Source organism: Carassius gibelio, chromosome B22 (assembly GCF_023724105.1).
Source record: "Carassius gibelio isolate Cgi1373 ecotype wild population from Czech Republic chromosome B22, carGib1.2-hapl.c, whole genome shotgun sequence".
In the NCBI taxonomy this organism is placed as follows: Eukaryota; Metazoa; Chordata; class Actinopteri; order Cypriniformes; family Cyprinidae; genus Carassius; species Carassius gibelio.
The window spans coordinates 34665535-34687387 of NC_068417.1; the positions used below are offsets into that span (position 1 = coordinate 34665535).

A 21853-nucleotide genomic window follows, 5' to 3' on the forward strand; every position below is an offset into this window, starting at 1 on the left:
CATCTTGTATTTCATGTAATGTATGTATGTAATACACCACACACTGGATGACATCATTTAGGCTACCTTTTTCTTAGAGGGTGGTACTATGTCCTCTTCATCCCCAATACGCTCCTCCTCTTCGCTGGCCCGCTGGAAGTGAGAGAGAAAGAGAGAGAGAAGACAAAGTTGCCTACTGTGCTGGTGTCATACCTTGTAACAGCTACTGGTAATGCACTTTATTATAAAAGTCTTACTTATCTTTACTGTATTGTACGGAGCCCCGCACGTCACCTGTAGGAGAAAATAATCAATCCGTCCCCTCAGTTTATAAAACGTATTCATGAATTCATAAACTGTTCCCTCGGTTTAACAAATCGTGACCACGAATTTCCAATTCGTGTGCTGAGATTTTGTAAACAGTACCCTCGGTTTTAGAATCTGTACCCATGAATTCATTATCCGTGCACAAGCTTTTGCAATCCGTTCCCTCAGATTTGTAAACCATACTCACGGATTCATGCAGCAAGATCCTACATATTAACATACAGTTTTACTGAATATTATTATGTGGAATAGGTTTAAAGTCTTAAGTGATTCTCTATCAAGTCTAGTACGAGGTGGAATACAACAATTTAATATTAAAGATGTGCATCAAAATCTTGTTCAATTTATGATAATCTTATAACAGCACTTGATTATTATTGTACAATAAACCTGGCATTGTGATTGACTCTGGAGTATTTTTTTTTTCTCTTTTGTAAGTTGTTTTGGATAAAAGCTTCTTATGCATAGCCTGTATAATAATATATAATAATTATAAAAATAAAAATAAAGTTATTTAATTTATAGGCTCAATAAATGAGTACACTTAAGACAGTAAAAATGTTTGTCATAAAATAATTCATGAATGCTTTATTTTTAAATAACCTTTGAGTTTTGGAAATGCTTTCTTAACATAAAGACTTATTTTTGTGATTTTATTATACTAAGCTCCACCCCCCACCCGCCGGTGTTACATGCACGCTTCACTGTTAATGTTATTATTAAATAATTAGGCCAAAAATAACATTGCATTCAGTTAGAGAGAAAAGGAATGAAAACATCACCGGCATATTATTTGTTTTTACCCTTATTTTCTTCTTTTTAGCATTTATTTTTTTGGCCATAAAACGCGGTTGTGTCTTCTATTGGTGATTAATGTAAAATAAACGCTAAAAAGAATACTATTTTGTGAATGATGATCGTTGTCTCATTGGATACTATGAAAAATAATGTTTAATAAACAGAAATGAATCGGCCGGTGGGGGCGGAGCCACAAATGCGTGTCAGTTTACAAATCCGTGGGAACAGATTCAAAAACCAAATCTGAGCGCACGGATTGTAAATTCGTGGGCACGATTTATTAAACAGAGGGAACAGTTTATGAATTCGTGAGTACGGTTTATAAACTGTAAGGATGGATTGCAAAACGTCACGGACTGATTTTTTTTCTCTTACAGGTGACGTGCGGGGCTCCGTGGTATTGCAATGTAATAAAACACACTGGATGCAGACTGGTGTACCGTGTTCTTTGAAGGTCTGTCATGACGCACCTCATCATCCTCCTCCTCCTCTTCCTTCCTGCACTATCCAATGACGTTTGATAGGGTGTCCGAGTTTTTTTTTTTTTTTTCGGCGCACAATTTTTTTTGCGGATAGGCATTTTCATCCACAGGGATCTGCCGTTTTGGAAGAGTGAAACCGATGTTTTGAAACCGGGTCCCAGAGTGGATATATTTGAAAACGCAGCTTTTGCTTCGTATGAACAGCGAATCCGTAAATATTCTGAAAATATGATGTTATCAGCCCACGTCTCGCCCCTAGTCAAACTCCACTACGTCACGTAACAGCAACAAAAACATGAACAAACACTGAACGATTGTATTTGTTATTAACTAACATTAACACGGATTAATAAATGTATTGTTCCATGTTCGTTTGTGTACCACGTGCAAGGTTTATCAGCAAATCCATGTCTTCTTCTTCTCCATTTTAAGAGTATCTCTGTGGCAGAATTACAGCGCCACATGCTGGTCTGACATGTATACTACATCGGTTTCATGTGGACGAGGATAGAGCCCTGCACAGGCCTCAAATATAGGCCTCGTGCTGTTTACATTTACATTACTTTAGAGGCCTATAATAGCTACTACTATGACGATTGCGGTGGTAAACGTGTCTCGATATCGTCGTGGTTGGGTTACAATATTAAAAGGACAGGTGAATATACACAGTCCCGCAGAACAAATCATTGTTAACTACATATACCATGATCCTTTGCGCTGCGTCATCACAGCAACCGTTGTTAAGCCAATAGGATTGCACGCTGTCCACACAAGCTCACAGCAAGCCAGCATGGCCGACAGCGATACTTGTAAGGATGAAAACAACAAAACCGAAGTTGAGATTGTGCCAGCCCCTGCAGCTTTTAAATCAGATGTCTGGAAAAATGTTGGTTTCGCCGTGTCAAAAAACGCAAAAGGAGTGAAGGTGGTGGACAGACAATGGACTATGTGCAAGCACTGCCACAGTAAACTGCGATACAACACAGGAAACACAAGCAACATGAGTCAGTTTGGGGATCACGAATCATTTGAATCAGTTCGGGAGTTCAAAGCGGGTTCGCAAATCATTTGAGTCAATTTGGGTATCGCAAATCATTTGAATCAGTTCGGGAGTTCGTAGCGGGTTCGCGAATCATTTGAGTCAGTTCGGGAGTTCAAAGCGGGTTCGGGAATCATTTTAATCAGATCGGGAGTTCGTAGCGGAAAAGAACGTTTCTAAAGAAAAACTTGAACATTAGCTAAAGGATAGTTCAGACTGTTAAGGATTTTTTTTACTGTTTTTTTTTTCTTCTCCCTTGCAATGTATATATTTTGATCTTTCTGATGAAAAACGTGAACATAAGCTAAATGATAGGTCAGTGTTTTTTATAAGGCTTTTTGACTGATTATTTTATTTAAGTTTAAGTTATGTTCCTAAATCCAGTTTTCCAGTTTTAAAAGGCTGCTTTTATTTGCCTTGCACATTTAAACCTGACTTAACTTGATCTTTGTTTGCACTTTAAAGGAATTCCCCATTGTTTACAATTGTTCTAGTTGCTTCTTAACTTGAACATTGCACTGAAGAATCAGTTATGCAACCAAATATTACTATACAGAATATTGATGCTCCTGACTACAACTTGCACTTTAAAAGCACAATGTGATCAGCGTTTTATGCTGTCATGGATCCATAAATACAGCAATAAATTGGCAAAAGCAGAATGAATGTCAGTATTTTTTCTCTATTATCATCACAAACACTATCGTGAGCTATTTAACAATACCGTGAGCTTTTCCACAATATCGCAATAAATATCGTACCGTGAGGTCAATATTGAAATTGTATCGTACCGTGAGAATTTGATATCGTTACATCCCGAACTACAATAAGTGAAGTATAATCGTGGGTCGCGCTGACAGAAGAGCGTGCGTGCGTGCGTGAGACTGTCATGTCAGTATGTCAGTTTAATTATAATGGGTTGAATTATCAGATTATGAAATTTATGAGGTTATGAAATGTCTTTCTATGTTTGTTTTTCTATCGTCGACGTCAACTTCTCATTTTTTTATTTAATGTCTAAAAATATAAATAGAAGGCTAACACAAAAAAGGCCCGAGGCCCGGTTTCCTGACATTTTATCCTACCCTGTCAGATTTTCCTACCCGGGGTTACTGCGCACGCGCACATCAATATCGCGTCCTTTGTCTCATGATAAACAACGATATTTAATGTATCTGCATTACTGTAAGGGTAGGTTTAGGGTTGGGGTAGGTGTAGACTTTAATAAAAATGCAATCTAATTGGTAGAAAATAATATTTATTGTTGGTTTCCTGTAGCTGTATCCCTTCTAGCTACAACCGCGAATATAACACATAATTACTGTATTTGCAGTACTGTAAGGTTATGATTAGGGTTTTGGTAGGTGTAGACATTAATAAACCATAACTTTACAGTAGCATTTTTCGTTGTGGAATTGTAATACCCACTGTTTTAGTGGGAGGTAGGAAAATCTGACAGCATAGGACAAACCGACAGAACACCGGCCCGCATGTGAGCTATAATGTGAAAGTTGGCCCGAAACCCGGCCCTAGGGGCATAAGTCGGGGCCCCGACGGGCTCGGGCTGAAATGCAGGGCTTTAGACGAGGATATTTTTTGAGACGAGGGAAAAAAAAGATCGGGGGTAAGCTCCGTCTCCGTGTGTACGGGGCCGAAGAAGTAACAAGTACTTACGGTTTTGGATAGAAACGTAGCGGAGTAAAGAGTACAATATTTGCCTCTCAAATATACTTGAGTAAAATCATGAGTACTCCCCAAAAATGATACTCGAGTAAAGTACAGATCCCTCAGAATTGTACTTAAGTACTGTACTCAAGTAAATGTACTCCGTTACTGTCCGGCTCTGTATATCATGGTAATATATTGCCATAGTTAAATTCCATAACATGCCAATTACATGTGATACCAATTTCACATGTTCGCACATACATAAGTTCTTGCATTATTTTTTTCGTTAATTCTTTTTGCCTTGATAATAGAAAATATGAGTTATCTCAAAAATGAGATATGAGCACTGATCTATATTATAGATCAGTGGATATGAGCTACAAAATGACCAGATCCTGGAAAGAACATATAGGTTCTTTCCATGTGGGTACAAATTCAGTTGACGCGTGAACTTGACATAACAAAGCCTTAATTTTTATTTTTCTTCTGACACACGACTATAAAACACTTCTATATATCTACTCAAAACATCATATATGCTGTATCTTTTTATCGATAAAATGAGTAACATTTATTAAGTGTCACTTACCTGACTCATGAACTTGATATGATGTTTCTCCCGTGAAGTCACTCAGGCTCGTGCACGTGCAGAATGATCTCAGTGTTGGTTGGATTAGTTTTTATTAATTTAGTCAACATTAGCATAACTCACTGTTGACTGGAATTGAAAATAACAGTTCATTCAACGTTTTTTAAATCTATTTGTGTAATATAATATGTCCTCTCCACTAAATCCAAGCTATAAAATTGGCTCAACTTAAATATTTTTGCCCTTGCAATATTTTGTTTATTGGAGTTTATACAGTGTGGGTTACTAACATTCTTTAACACAGTTTCTTTCGTGTTCAACAAAAGAGAGAAACTCATTCAGAAAGAGAAAAGAGTGTCAGGGACATATTCACACAAAACATGGATAGGTTACAAATAAATGTCATGGTGATGTAGTTTTCCTGCTAGAAAACATTAAAAACAGCGTTCACCTGGTAGATGTGTGTTGAATGAAAAACGTTCTTTTCTCAAAATAAACAAATAAAAATCAAGTAAAATAAATATAAATAACTCTAAAATGACCATCACACATCTGGCATCTTCACATTGAACGATCCGCTCTGGTTTCTCTAACTCTGTCAAATCCTTGAGAGGGAGTGAAAGGTGACGAGTAGAGATTGGTAGCTGCTGTCTCATGAAACCCCAGACCTCCAGACAGAGCTCTTTCACTTTGGACACAGTATTACAGTCATTTTACAATCAAAATCATGATCAGCATGCTCATGCTGTCACACGCAGTGTTCAAATACAAACATTACACTCTCACAATCAGATCTGTTAGGGTTTGGTGGAAAAACAAACTGAGATTTAATATATTTAAGGAAAGTCCTTGCCTTGGCCGTTGGTCTGTGCACAACACACATTCATCATTCCTGTCTTTAAAAAAAACATTATTAAAGACAACAATGCATTTACCAATTATTATAGACAGCCGTTACATTCTCCCCGCTCTGCAGTGTCGTACAGCTCTGCTACACAGATTTTGATAGTTAGCTATTGATCAGACGGTGTGCCAAAGCAACAAAGGCTCTGCCTCAGTACAGTTAAGCCATTCATAATCTGGCTGTTTAATGAAGAGAAAGAGATCAAATGTAGTAGAAATAAACATGTTAAGAATCAATAGAAGCGGAGGACAATTATTATGAAATATGTGCCATTTTTCAGATTTCAGTATTTAAAAAAAATACTAATTATTGGAAGATACCCTGATTTTCAGACACAAAAGTCAGTTTTTGCTCCATCAGAAAGAAATGAGAACAAACAGCAAAACCGCTGAATCATTTGCAAAGTTAGTTGAATCAGATTTTTAAACGACTCAGTTGATTCAACTCACTCATTAAACAGTCACTTGCTGCCACCTACTGGCAGGTGTAGTTTCATATTTAAAAAAGTTTAACGAGTCCAATGAAGGCAAGCGTTGTGAGAACCCAAGTGCAGTTTATTTACAGAGTGATCCAAAATCCAAACAATAAACAAACACTTGACTTGAACAGACTTGACTAGAATAGACATGAACAGACTAGACTCACCAACAGCAGGATACAACATTAATACATGACAAGGGACAGTGGCCAAAACATGACTACTTATAGCAGACAATGAACAAACCAATGAGCAAACAGAACTGATAATCACATGACAAGACAATAAACCAATCAGAACACGACACATCCTCAAGGGAGAGATACATGAGGGCAAGGGAAGTATGACACACAGCAAGAAACAAACTACAAAATAAGAGACATGAAAACAAGAACATGAAACAAAACCCAAACACCACATTACAAAAAGTATCTTATTTCATTTTTGCAATCATTAAATATTTCTATATTACAATGTTATATTTAAACATAACATTTATTCACAATCCATCTATGACTTTAGTGATTTCATTTGATTGTTAATAGCCAGCATGTCTTTTTATTTGATTATTATAATTTTTATTATTATTGTGAATAAACAAAAAAGTAAACCCTGTGCAGTTTAAAACAATACCTTATTCTTATCTGTACGATCAAAAATGATCAAAGTATTTTTAGTTCTGTTCGCGGTCTTCAAGAAAATATTACACAGACCGCACTGATGCTTCGACCCCAGGAGGTTAATGTCCAGGTGACAGTCTTGTTCAAGACGTGTTGTTTTGATTCAGTTGTTTGGAGCTTGTGGAGTTTCTACTGTCAAATACTGTACAATAAAGAGAAAGATAAAATACACTAAGATCTGCTTTAATACAAGATGATAAATGAAAGCATTGACTCAATAACTTACAGTAGTTTATTCAGTTTACAGTGTGGATCCTCCAGTAGAGCAGAGAGCAGCTTCACTCCTGAGTTTCCTGGTTTATTACCTCTCAGATCCAGTTCTGTCAGGTGTGAGGGGTTTGATCTCAGAGCTGAAATCAGAGCAGCACAGCCTTTCTCTCCAATACTGCAGCACCTCAGCCTGCAGAGAGTGAAAAACATGAATGATCTTTGAGACTGTGTTTAAGATTTAGAGTAAGAGTGTGTTTGTGTGTGTTTGTATGAGCTCTACTTTTTCTACACACCAGGATCAGCGCGATAGAGATTTTAACTTGCCAGCAGCTAAAACATTAATTTAAATGCACTCTACCCACATGATTCATGATTGTGATGCTGAACTAGTTTGTAATATCATATAGGTGATAATGTTAAAATAAGAGTAACTTTTTAGTATAACTATGACATATATTTTACTTGCGGTTCAGTTCACTTAATTTGGATTGAGTTTAAATATTATTGTAGCTCTATGTTTAATCTGACTCTAATTTTCAAGTGATTATTATTAAATTCAGAATGTGTTTCTAATTAGTAACTAATCGCAAATATTGGATAAAATTAATTTAGGTATTTTATTATTCTGGACATCCTTTTCATTTGTAAGTCTTACTTCTGGTCTCAGTTCCTTCCAGCTATTTTTAACTGTACAAAACAGCTTGTTCTGCTGCTTGATATTACAAATTGGTGTGTCTTACCATATTATTTTAATGTATTATCTTAATTATGAACACACTGGTTTGTTGTGCAAGGTGGATACTTTCAATTATTGATTCATCAGAGACCCGTTGTCACATTTGAGTTTCACACCGACCGGAAGTCATGGAGCTCACTTTTACAAACTCTCCGGTCTGAACTGAACAGATTCACTACAAGGTTAACTTATACCTTCATAAGAAGGTTAACTTATATCTTTAAATCACTCATCTACTGCTTGCTCAGAACAAAAATGTAGTTTGGTAGTCACTTCAGCACAACTCGCTAAGTCAGTGCTAGACAGAAATCAAAAGGTCTCTGATGATGTTCCTGCTGCTCCATTCATCCATGAGCCTTTAGTCTGTTCTGTCCTGGACACAGATTTGTGGAAACATCAGCCTCCACATGATCTACTAGTCACGATGATTTCAGAAGAGATCATAATAAATTAAATCTAATGTTTTATTTGTCAGGTAAGAATGTATCATACTAACTACATTATTTAACAATAAGACTCCAGTTCAGAGTTAATAAATACATAACATCAGTTGCTCAAAGATGAATCTAAGAGTGAGAGCTGCAGACCTGACAGCATAAAAAGTAGCATTTATTAATGCTGTTCTTCTTATATAAATACTCCTCAAACAGAATAAAATGTTCAAGACTTGGTGCTACAGTATGTAGAAAAACACTACAGTGCTGGTTTTATACAAGGCTCCATCAAAATATTGCAATGAGTACATGTAAATCTGTTATACATGGATTGGAGAAAGATGGTCAGTCTGTCATTTTTGTAATTATGTATCTGTTTCTTTAATTTAGTGTATTACAATAAAAATGTAAAGTCTCCAAAGAGCTGTAAAATTAAAGTAAACTACAGGCAAATGTGCTGCCAGTATTTTAATTTAAAGGACAATTTTCATTACACTGTAATTCTATGAGCAGGAAATATAATTCCATAATTCTATAAGCAGCATATATATATATATATATATATATATATATATATATATATATATATATATATAGTACTTTATATGTGAAGCAACTTCCAATTAATTTTTAATTTATATAATTTTGGCTCACACTTATGTACTTTGTTGTTCAGTGGTCTAAAAGTGTATATACAAACATTCAAATGTTTTGGACACATTCAGTATAATCATTGTATTTGAAAATTTACATTTTGATGTTTAAATGATTTGTTCACCCTACAATATAAACTGTCATAATTTTCTTCCCTCCATGTTGTTCCTAACCTGTATGAGCTTCTTTCTTCTGTGAAACACAAAACATGATATTTGTAATATTGTTGGCAACCAAAGTTTGGGCACCATTGCTTTCCATTGAGTGGACAAAAACATTTCTCAAAATATCTTCAGAAATATTTTCCAGAAATAAAGTCATACTGTTTTGAAATGCCTTTAAGAAAAGTAAAGTGATGACATAATTTTCATTTTTGTGTGAAATATCCCTTTAACATGAAATGTTTTTGTTTGGCAGTATTTTCACACAGATTGTTGTGTTCAATAATAACACTCACTGTAGTTTCTCCAGTTTACAGTGTGGATCCTCCAGTAGAGCAGAGAGCAGCTTCACTCCTGAGTCTCCTGGTGTATTAACATTCAGACCCAGTTCTGTCAGGTGTGAGGGGTTTGATCTCAGAGCTGAAATCAGAGCAGCACAGCCTTCCTCTCCAATACTGCAGTTAATCAGCCTGCAGAGAGAGAAGAACATGAATGATCTCTGAGACTGTGTTTAAGATTTAGTGTGAGAGTGTGTGTGTGTTTGTATGAGCTCTACTTTTTCTACACACCAGGATCACTGCTATAGAGATTTTAACTTGCCAGCAAAAGCACAAGCTAACTCTACTCACATGATTCCTGATACTGAACTAGTTTATCATTATCATTCTTCAAACCTTTTGTAGTATTATACATGCAATAATGTTAAAAAATTAAGAATAACATTACGGACTTCCGGTAAAATGGCGGCATGAGAAGTCGTAAAGTTCTCTGCTCCGCACGTTTCTTGTTTAATTATCGACTTATTCAGCACTTCTTCGGTGACATCGTTTGAAATACTATTCACGACCCTCAGTAGGAAACATGCCGAGAAACAACGCTAAAAAGATGGCCGATATTACTGAGGTTGCTGGCGAAATTCAGAGTGTGGACGGGGCCGCCTCGAGTCAGGGGGATATCAGGGAACTCCTTGGCGGGATTAGATCTGAGGTAGCGGCGCTCAGAGTGGAGATCCTTGCAGAGCTTAAATCATCTATCTCTGCGGTGAAAACTTAATTATTAGAGCAAGAACAGAAACTGAAGGATGTGGAAGAATCCCTTACCGACGTGGATGGTCGCGTTACTGTCCTGGAATCTACCTGCTCAGCGCTATCGAAAGATAACGAAAAACTGAGGGCCAAACTCGATGACTTGGAAAATCGATCCAGGAGGAACAATATTCATGTGATCGGTATCCCCGAGGGCTCTCATCCTTCTGCATTTATTGAAGCACTGGTTCTCGAGGTATTCGGTGAACAGAGATTCGCCAAAAAGTCGGAAGTGGACAGGGCTCACCGTTCTCTAGCTCCCCCAGCCGAAAGCTAATCAAGCCCCCAGGCCGTTCATTGTGCGATTGCATCACTACCAGATGAGGGAATTGATTCTCCGTTTGGCACGAGGAAAGGGACAGGTGTTATACAAAGGATCGCGTATACACTTCTACCCAGATGTAAGTGCTGATGTTGCAAAGCGGAGAGCGGCATTTAACCAGGTAAAGGCTGAACTCAGAGGAGCGGGAATTGAATTCGGCCTCCTTTTCCCTGCGCGTCTACGGATCAATCATGACGGAACGGAATTTTTTTTTTGATTTCTCGCAACGGGCTTTGGAATTTGTGAGGGGGATTGTTCCCCCTTCTACAAGTGAGTAGGAATTCACATCACGGCAGATAATGTAGTCGTACGTGATTCCACTTTTGTTTCCCGTTGAGCGCAGGTTCTGCATTAGACTGCATGGCTCGAGTGGTGATGATAACGAAGAGACTTATTTAAGTTTGGACTGTTCCACACTCTTTAGTTCATGTTAATGTAATTTATTTCTTCTATCAATAGCAACTTAGTTTCAAGGAGCAGGAACACGGGCTGGTGAGTTATGGTTCTTAGTATACCAGCAGATGGTCGTTGTTTGAAGGTGGGAGGGGGGCGGGAGGGGAATTTGAATTCTCCATTAATTTTTTGTATTATTAGTAGTATTATATATTTTTTTTCCTTACCATACGCTGTTCGGAGTCAAGGTGCTCATGTGTTGTGTTGTGGCAGATTCTCTAGATTTGACTTGTTCATTTACCAATACTTTTTGATAGCATGACCAATGTTAATAAATGTGATATAAATTTTATAACATGGAACGTGAAAGGCATGAACAATGTCATTAAAAGAAATAAGATATTTTCTCACTTACGACAATTAAACGCAGACATTGCTTTTCTACAAGAAACACATATTCTTAATTCAGATTTAATTAAACTTAGGCATTGATTTAGAGTTGGGGAGGACAGGTATTCCATTCGAGCTTTAATGCATAAGGCAGAGGTACTGCTTTTCTTATCAAGAAGAACATATCTTTCACCAGCGAAAAGGTTATTAGTGACTACTTGGGTCGCTATGTTATCGTCACAGGACGCCTGCTCGACAGGCAAGTTATCCTTGTTAACATTTATGCCCCAAACTTTGATGACAGTAATTTTTTCAGCAAAGTCTTCACATCTCTTCCACCTGCTGATGATTATGCTTTAATTATAGGAGGGGACTTTAACTGTGTTTTGAACACTTCGCTGGATAGATCCTCTTCTAGAGTCATACAGCCTTCTAAGGCAGCTACAAACATTAAACATTTCTGTGACCAATTTGGACTATTAGACCCCTGGAGATTTCTTTCCCCTTCCTCCAGAACATTCTCCTTTTTCTCTCCTGTTCATCACTCATATAGTCGCATTGATTTTTTCTTAGTGGATAAGAGTATTATGCCCTTTGTCTCATCTAGTAGGTATCATAGCATTGTTATATCTGATCATGCTCCTTCCTCTTTTGTTCTTCGTTTACCAACTCAACATTCTTCCTTCAAACCCTGGAGACTAAATACTTTACTCTTAGCAGATGAAGAATTCATTATTTTTCTAACTAAAGAGATAAATATGTATTTAGAAGTAAATGACAGGCACGATATATCCAGATATGTACTATGGGAGGCATTGAAAGCATATTTGCGGGGCAAAATAATCTCTTTCTCCTCTTATGCTAAAAAGAAAGAGCTCTCTAAACTCAGAAATATTTCCAAAGCTATTAGCAGGTTAGATGAACAGTACGCCATCTCTCCCTGCCCTCGCTTATACAAAGAAAGAGTAAGTCTTCAGTCCGAGTATAGCTTGCTGTCAACTGTACATGAAGAGAAGAGGTTGTTAAAAACGCGACATGCATTTTATGAATTTGGGGATAAAGCCAGTAAATTATTAGCTCTTCAATCTCGTCAGTTAAATAATTCTAAAATGATAACTCATATTAAGGCCCCATCTGGGTCCATGGTACATAATCTTAAAGAAATTAACGACAGTTTTGTTCATTTTTATTCTACCCTATACACTTCAGAGTATCCGAATGATTCTGCAATTTTAGATTCCTTCTTTAAGAAAATAGATTTACCAACTATTAATTAATTCTGACCTTTGTCAGAAGTTTGCATCCTTGCTGGGCCCACTTCTTGTGGCTGTTTATAATGAGTTGTTCGATACAGGAACTCTTCCCCCAACGCTTACGCAAGCCTCAATTTCTCTTATCCCAAAGGAGGGTAAGGATCCCACTCGTTGAGAATCATACAGGCCAATCTCACTTCTGAATGCGGATTTTAAAGTTTTGTCCAAAATTCTTGCGCTGCGCCTTGAACCCATTATTCCGACTATAATTTCGACTGACCAAACAGGATTCATTCAAGGCCGTAACCCATTTAATAATTTACGAGGACTATATAATATAATATACACAAATTCCCCCAAGGCGAACTTGAAGCAGTAATCTCTCTCGACGCTGAAAAGGCCTTTGACAGGGTAGAGTGTGAATACCTATTTAACACCCTTAAACAGTTTGGGTTTCCTACAGAGTTAATCTCATGGATTAGATTGTTATATACCTCCCTGATTGCTTCAGTGTGCACAAATAATGTATACTCTGAATACTTCCCTCTGTACCGGGGCACCAGACAAGGGTGCCCTCTCTCTCCCTTCTTATTCACCCTATCAATTGAGCCCCTGGCTGTTGCGCTCCGTCAGTCAGTAAATTTTAAAGGTATTACACGACATGGTACAGAGCATAAAATTTCATTATATGCAGATGACGTCTTATTGTATGCATCAAACCCAACATCCTCAATACCTCAAATTATTTCACTAATAAAGGAGTTTGGCAAGTTATCTGGCTATAAGCTTAACATGAGTAAGAGCGAGTTTTTCCCGATCACTCACTTATTTTCGAATATACCTGTTTTTATCAGAAATAATTTTGTTTACTAAACTGGACAGTCTAATCACCTCCTTCCTGTGGGGGAATAAGACCCCTCGCATTAGGAAGACTTTTTTGCAGAGATTAAAATCTCAGGGAGGGATGGCGCTACCTAATCTGTTATTTTATTATTGGGCAAGAAACGTTCAAAAAATAATCTATTGGCTACATAGTGTAGATCCTCAAAATACCCCTTTATGGGTGCAAATGGAACAATCATGTGCTAACTTCAAACTTAGTTCTCTAATTTGCTCTTCTCTCCCCCTGGTGGGGAAAAATTATAATTGCACCCCCAATCCTGTACTGACTCATACTTTAAAAATTTGGGCCCAATTTAGAAGACATTTTGGTTTGCAATCAGCTTCCATTCTAGGTCCTATGGTCTCTAATTGTCTATTCCCACCATCCTATGTGGACTCTGCTTTTTGTGTCTGGGAAGAGAAGGGGATTAGGCTTCTAAGAGACTTAAATATTGATAATACTTTTTGCTCTTTTGAAGAGCTTGTACGTAATTTTGCCTTACCAAGATGCCACTTTTTTAGATTCTTGCAGATTAGGAGTTTCATCAAGAAGGTTTTTGTCTCCTTTCCAGGATTACCCCCTGCATCGCCTATGGATACATTGCTTGATCTGAAATGGCATAGTAGAGGTCTAATTTCTAGCATATACTCTATTATAACTTCTATAGACCCACAGAGCTTGGAAGATACCCTCAAAGATTGGCAAAGTGATTTAAGGAGAGAAATTACAGATGGAGAATGGGAGGATGCTTTAAACCATGTGCACTCCTCCTCACCCTGTGCGAAACATGGCTTTGTTCAATTTAAGGTTCTTCATAGGCTTCATTTCACCAACGCCAAACTAGCTAAGATTTACCCAAATGTCAGCTCTGCATGCAATAGATGCTCACAATCGCCTGCCACAACTGCCCACATGTTCTGGCTTTGTCCTGGGTTGGAGGAGTTTTGGAGAAAGATTTTTGAATCATATAAAAATATGTATGGCATTCAAATTGACCCTGATCCCTTAATGTGCATTTTTGGTGTTGCTCCCGAGGGTATAGAACTTAGGAAAGATATTTGTTCTGTTATCGCCTTCACTACATTACTGGCAAGGCGTTTAATATTATTTCAGTGGAAAAGGACAGACCCTCCAACACATAGCAGCTGGTTGAAAGAAGTGATGTCTTACATTCAACTCGAAAAGATTAAATACATGATATGGGGTTCGAAAACGAAAGTTTCAAGATATATGGTCCCCCTTTATACGATATTTTAAAGAGCTCCCCTGCCTCTAAAATGGAGTAACCTGCCTCAATTTGTTATATCATCCTTCTGTGTTTTTTATTTATTTATTTATTTTTATTTTTTAATATGTGCATGCCAGTCCTTTATAAATATCTGTTTCTGTTAAACCACTATATTATTATTATTATTTTATTTTTGTGTGTGTGTCAGTTCTCTTGTTTTCTGGACTAGCTTATAATGTGTGATCTATGTATTTTATGAAGATGTGCCAATTCTTCTAGGGAATGTGGAATACTTGGTTCCATTGCTGTCAATGCTGGGAAATCTAGAATGTGTCTTGTCTCAAGATTTTCATTATTATTATTAATAATATACTATTATTATTTTATCTTTTCTTTTTTTGTGTTTTTTTTTTCTTAAGCTGTGGGAGGGAGGGGAGGGATGGGAAGATTTTATTGTATTGTAACTGTTAAAAACCCAATAAATAAAATATATTAAAGAATAACATTACAGTAACTATGACATATTACTCTTGTGTTTAAGATTGTGGGGAGGTTAAGAGGGCAGGTGTATTTGGAAAATAGACAACACTTTTCTTTTTTTACACTGAATTAGAAAAAATAGCATTTATGAATGTTGTTTCCTCTGATATAAATACTCTTCAAACAGATTAAAATATTCTAGTCTTTATGTCACTGAGTTCATGTAAATCTGTTATTCATGGATTGGAGAAAGATTTGCCAATTTGTATTTTTGTATTTATTTATATATATATTTTTTGTTTTGGATTATACTCATACACTTTTGTTTTTTAATGGTATATAATTGTATTTATAAACATACATTAATACTGATATATAATTATACTAATTTTATTGGATAATTTTATTTTGTGACTGGTGTGTGGTAGTTTACTATTGGGTTAAAGATGGACTCTATAATGGAAATTATTAAAATTATTACAGACTTGTGAACAAATGAAAATCATTAAAATTACAGGCTTATATTTGAAACAAATGTCTTGTTAATGTTTTCAGTTTTGTTTTCAAAGTAATTAAATCAACAGATTTTCAAACGCTTGCTTGCTAGAAATAGAACCGACGCCTATTTTTACCGCGACACGCGCGCGTGTTGGAAGCTTTTCCAGGCAAAATATAATAGGAAAATGTGTTTAAATGTCATTTTGTACACAAATACATATGAATTCCTGATATTTTGATATTTGAAAGTCTATAGGTTGACATAAATTCAGATATAAAGGTAATAAATACATAATTATCGATTTTCAAACATTGCACCTGTCAAACATAATCTATTTCGCCGTCAATACTTTTGACGGTGTCCTTTATCAGTAGGCATAGGTGTGTAAACAAAAGTATATATTGTTGTAATGAAGACATGAGCCTGGTCTGTCAACGGTCTCCCTCCACAGCAGCAGTGCGCCAGCGCCGCGTCAGGACACTTCTGGTGTGTAAAGACACCGAATCCGCCACGCTTCTGGGACGCTTCTGGGATGCGGCGCTCACGCCACACAGCCAGTGTGTCACCGGCCTAATACTGTTCTGCAGTAATGAGAGAAGCACTTCCAGATTCTAGCAGTCACTGCAGCTGTGATATTAAAAACATCAAAATATTGCAATTAATTAGATGTAATTAATTTTATTTGTTCATTACATTTATTTTAACCCTCAAGCATCCTTCACAAAGCAGCCCTTAATTTGTCCTTCGAAGGTCTCGGCTGTGATCCCATTTGTTTTTTCAATAAATGTCATATTACTGTCTTCAATAAAATAAAAACTAAAGATGTATGTTTTTTTGTGGTTTTGGGTGTTTTTTATTATTATTTATTTAGCCCTGAAAGTATTATATTTTGTAAAATATGCTTAATAGTGGTGCTTGCCAGAGGCAAAGCATCACTATTATTATCTCACATACTTATTATTTTATAGATCCATACAAATTTCGGCACATAACTTGTCCCGCAGTTTTTGTCACAGGCCAACGAGACAGGCATCCTATACGGGAATGGTGTGCTGACTTTTATAAGCGATCGGGCGTACGACGTTCGTACACCGGGCGAAAAATCCCATAGACAATGCATTGCTGCCAAATTTGACGGATCGTAGCTCAGAGAGAGAATTTCGCCGAAACATGTGAATCACCACGTTTAGAGAGGCTATCAGGCTGTGCGAGAACATACCCCGCACTGGGGTATAAGAGCGACCCAAAGTTGCCCCATAGACATACTATGGTGAGGGATCGCCCTTGAAACAGTGTGTATTTTTCATTTCATTCAGGGAACTTATCAGACTCTCAGGATCACTATGAGGCTATCAGGCCACGCCCTAGCAACCATATAGAGCACCTTAGTAACAGGCTCCATAGACTTCAATTGAAAATTATCAAACTAATATCTTTGGATAGAAGTGTCATAGAAACATGAGGGTGGGCTCGTTTGACTCGGTGCAGCAAACGGCCAATCACAGATCACCTTAAACACTTCATAGCCACGCCCTAGCAACCATTTAGAGCAACTTAGTAACACAACAATCTTAAGATCTGTCCAGGGACAGCAGATGTAAAATAGCCTTTGGGCACACTGTACATTTATGTATTATTAGTGTGCATTGTCCCTGTTAAAGAAACCTGAAATAAATACAAAGCATAGAGGTATATCTTCAAATCTTAATGTCATAAAGGCAAGGGGGTTGGTTTATATCATTCATACTGGCAAGCAGCCTTTGGAGTATCATCATTGGCAGCTGCCAAGCCACTCCCTAGCAACCAAACAGAGTACCCTAGCAACCATTTAGTAAGTCTTATATCTTTGCATCAGAACATCATACAGACATGGGAGTTGGTTCTTCTGACCCATGCTAGTAAACAGGAATTCCAACGTATTAGTCATGCTAGTAGTGAATAGCTCCATGCTAAAAGTGATTGGCTAAGTGCTTAATCAGGCTAAGATCTCTGTGGCAACTAGCAGCTGTGTAACAAACACCTCAGGTCAAGTCAAATCAACTTTATTTATATAGCGCTTTAAACAAAATACATTGCGTCAAGGCAACTGAACAACATTCATTAGGAAAACAGTGTGTCAATAACGCAAAATGACAGTTAAAGGCAGTTCATCATTGAATTCAGTGATTCAGATTCAGATTCAACTTTATTGTCATTGCACATGTGGGCACAAGGCAAAGAAATACAGTGGACAGGGGAAGAGGTAACAGCAAAACATTAGGAAAGAGAGGAGAAAAAAAACAGCACCCAGACTGTGCTCCTATGGGAGCACCGTTTGAGAACAGTAAAAACACCACAGCACAAATGCACATAATCAATACACCATAAACACACGACTAGCAACTGGGGATGGAAATTTGGGGGGTCGAGGTGATCCAGCCCAGGCAATCAGCATCCGGTCCAACAGCCATTATAGCGCTGGTCACAGGCCCGCTTGCCAGACTGGCGGAACAAAGTGGCGAAGGCGAGGGATGGGGGTGGGGGGTGAGTGCATATCTGTATATGTGTAAGAGTTTGTGTATTTGTAGGCCTGGAGAATTGCGATTCTCTCTAGATGCCTCAGTCCGCAGATTATACAGCGTCACAGCAAGTTGCCATGGAGACAGCCTTGGTCAGGTCCTAGACAGAGTCAACAATCAACAGGTGTGGGGGGGAAACGGGTGAGGAACGCAGAGTCTCTCGCTGCCGTGCTTTCCAAGGAGAAATTTGTTTTCCAGCCAAGGCCAAGCTGGTAGTTGAGCCGAAAGAAGATAAGATACCACTTGTTTTGGTCTAGTAGCCGCATTCCAATTTAACGGTCACTATGATTGTCCCTTTTGGTCTCCAAATCCTCCAATTTCCCTTCCAAAGCCATGAGTTTCTTCGTGATGTTATCCATATTGCGGTTAATAGTCTCAGTCTCAATGCTGACCGCTCTGCCCACTGCTTCAATCATGACGGGCAGCCTTGTGAGGCTTTGAACAGCTGTTCCCGTCTTCTGAATTTTCCGATAACCCAGGGCAAAGCCTAATCCAATCAGCAGAAGACCTGTTATCATGGTTCCGAATAGGTAGATGTCTTCAATGTCCTCCACAGAAAGAGCCGCCAGACACACGACCCACCAATTCGCCCACGCGTCCATCGTGTAGCCAGCTGCAAACGTTCCGGCAGGGCAGTCAGGTTCCCCCGAACCCAAGCTCCTCGTCGAGAAGATGGTGTCAATTGCGTTGAGAGACCAATTTATCAAATCCATGTTTCAGTTTAGGATAGCAATGCAGAGAGAGTCTCTCAAAGTAGACGAGACAAGAGAAACAGGCGAAGCAGGGAAGACAGGGAGGAGAGGAAAGAAATGCGACCGCCTCCGTTGAGAGCTTGAGAAATGTCATCTCTGTTCAGTTTAAATAGTGTCTGTGCATTCATTTGCAATCAAGTCAATGATATCGCTGTAGATGAAGTGACCCCGACTAAGCAAGCCAGAGGCGACGGCGGCAAGGAACTGAAACTCCATCGGTGACAGAATGGAGAAAAAAAACCTTGGGAGGAACCAGGCTCAGTTGGGGGGCCAGTTCTCCTCTGACCAAACGAAACCAGTAGTTTCGCCCTAGCAACTGCATATCAACACCCTAGCAACCACCAGGATTACCTTAACAACCACACTGGGTACTCTAGCAACTGCCCTAGCAACTATCCAGTGTACCGTAACAACTTCATTGCAACACCACAGCAACCGAGGGGCGAGTTTTGCCACTGCAAGCACCACTCACATTCAGGAAATGTACATTCTAGTTTTATATAATACTTAATATTTCTAATACTTCAGTAAAAAAAATCATTCCAGTAAGTTTAGAGAGTCAAAACTAACATTTTGGTGGGTTTGGTGACATCTGGTGATATATAGCCACTATATGCCTGTAGTACTAATGGCTGCATATAGTTAGTGTTAGTGTGTTATGTTAGTTATGTTATGTTATGTTAGTGTTCCTGTAGCTCAATTGATAGAGTATTGCACTCAAGTGCAAGGTTGGGGGTTCGATTCCCCGGGAACACATGATAGTTAAAAATTGATAGCCTGAATGCACAGTAAGTCGTTTTGGATAAAAGTGTCTGTCAAATGCATAAACTTATATAGCCTGAAACCTCTAAACCATTATTGTAATGAATTTAACCTCTTAGTTTTAGATTTTATCACAAGTTAGAGGTGTAGTATTAAAAAGAAAAGAAAAAAATTTTTGTCGGGTGAGATTATACAAAGTTGCCAAAATACGCTGACAGACAAATCTGACCGGTTTTCACAATGTGTCATCAATCTGGAAGTCGGTCATTTTGGAAGCACTGAACATAAACAATGCCACTGAACGGACTTGCAAATTTGGCTGATTATTGCTGCTGAAAAATGGTCGAATTTTGGTCTGTACTAATCGGTCACGAAGGTTAAAAACATTTCAAATTCTGTCAAAAGTTAAAGAGAAGAGGGCAAAAAAAGTGATTAAAGAAGGCATTGGTATCGAAAACCGGTTCCATTGTAGAACTGGTTAAAAAAAAGACGCGTGCATTTCGATTCTGCTTAACGATTCCTATGTTAGCATTTCAATCTGATTAAAAATGATGAAGTGCAGGAACAGAAAGAATTTGTGCCTTGTTTGTGTGCAGCGCAGATGAAGCTCAAGCGCGTGCACAGAGAGCAGCGGTCGGCGTCGCGCTGCGGGTTCCCGGTTTGTGTCTGATCTCAGACCGTTCCGTGTATTTCAGCTGTAGAAAAGCTTGTTCCGAGCCGAAACTGACTTCTTTCATATTTGTCGACCAATATACAGAAAACTACATCAGTATATCTTCATAAAACACAGCCGTTTTTTTCTTACGTGAACATAAACAGATGAGAAAGAAAACACACATGTACAGTATTTTTGTTTAAAGAGACAACAGCCTAATAAACGCGCTGTCTGTCATTAATATTAATCAAAGAACATAAGAAAATCATTCACTGATCTTGACTGAATATATTTAGTAACTTTAATTGATTAATCTTTATTTTATGTATAAAAAGAAAACTATGCAGTGTTTTTAAACTTTTAATTAGTTTTTGTACCTGAAAATTTGTTTAGTTGTATTTATTTATGATATTACTAATTGATTTGTGTGTTCCTATCTTATTACTGACTGTTAACTTGTCTTTAACACTTTAATATTTGAAACTTATATTAATCTAGTTTTTTTTTGCTATGGTATTTTTTTTAAAGCACAGGCAAAATTCCTCTTGCAGTGTTTTGTAAGCTGCTAATTTCTGCTCATGTCATTCAGCTGCAACAGAATGCTTTGTAAAAAGACAGAAACAAGTTTGACATCTAAATGTTTGACTTATTTTTTTTTTATATTGGATGTTCTATTTTATTAGAATCGAAACTATAAGAATCTGAATCGATAAAATTCAAACAATACACAACCCTAACTGTACCTGACCGTCCTTAGAGCTGTTCAGACCAATGTAAAAAAAAAAAAAAAACTGCTATATTCTATAAAAAATTTTTTTTTTTTCAGCATCGTAAGTCTTTTACCACAGAACAGTAACAATCTTTCATATCATAGACATTAGTTTAAACTCAGTAAATATCAACAACGCATTATTCATGCATTTTACTCCTAGGTTTGTACAATAAGCTGCTCAAGCAAGCGCCAAAACATTTAAACACAATAATTAGCCTACTTTTCTTGTTAAAATATTTAAAATTAAAACACCACAGACAGACACAGTCTTGTGCATTTTGCATTTAAATCTTTATCACAAGCAATCCCACGGGTCTTAATGAACTTTGTTTTTCTGCTTCCATTTAAGTGAACATATATTGTTTTCCTTGTTTATCTAAAAGTGCTCTTTTTCTTGTTTTAAACCTAGCCAAAAACCCATGTGACTGCGTTTCCATGTCAATCAATGTTCATTTTTCCCGCGAACAATGCGCTGTCACTTTAATTCAGTGCCTGCAGTACAGCAAAAATAGGCTCGGTACGTTAACAATCGCTGCACTGCTGCAGACCACCGCTCCTTGACGCCTCGTGCAGCTGGAATCCGTTAATATGCACTGCAGACAGACTGTGTGAAACATGCATTATAACGGGGGTACAGGTTTATTACCTGATATCTGTGATTACAAGAACCGATTCGGACAGG

General features: G+C 37.7%; 1 protein-coding gene and 1 long non-coding RNA gene across 6 annotated transcripts in view; one reads left to right on the forward strand and one right to left on the reverse strand.

Moving 5' to 3' along the window:
• Positions 1-10747, forward strand: part of LOC127987369 (uncharacterized) — a 160109-nt gene extending 149362 nt beyond the window's left edge. Inside the window, exon 2 of the long non-coding RNA XR_008161176.1 lies at positions 9537-10747. This is a non-coding gene — a long non-coding RNA (uncharacterized LOC127987369). The remainder of the gene's footprint in view (positions 1-9536) is intronic.
• LOC127987351 (NACHT, LRR and PYD domains-containing protein 12-like) overlaps positions 1-21853 on the reverse strand; it is a 795441-nt gene that overhangs the window by 456055 nt on the left and 317533 nt on the right. For 2 of the 5 annotated variants that reach the window (XM_052589641.1, XM_052589640.1), the window contains exon 14: positions 9436-9609. In XM_052589641.1, the coding sequence (XP_052445601.1) occupies positions 9436-9609 (174 nt within the window). Of the gene's footprint in view, positions 1-6319; positions 7087-7170; positions 7345-9435; positions 9610-21853 lie in introns of those variants that run through there. The other 3 variants (XM_052589644.1, XR_008161173.1, XM_052589643.1) reach the window with 3 other exon arrangements.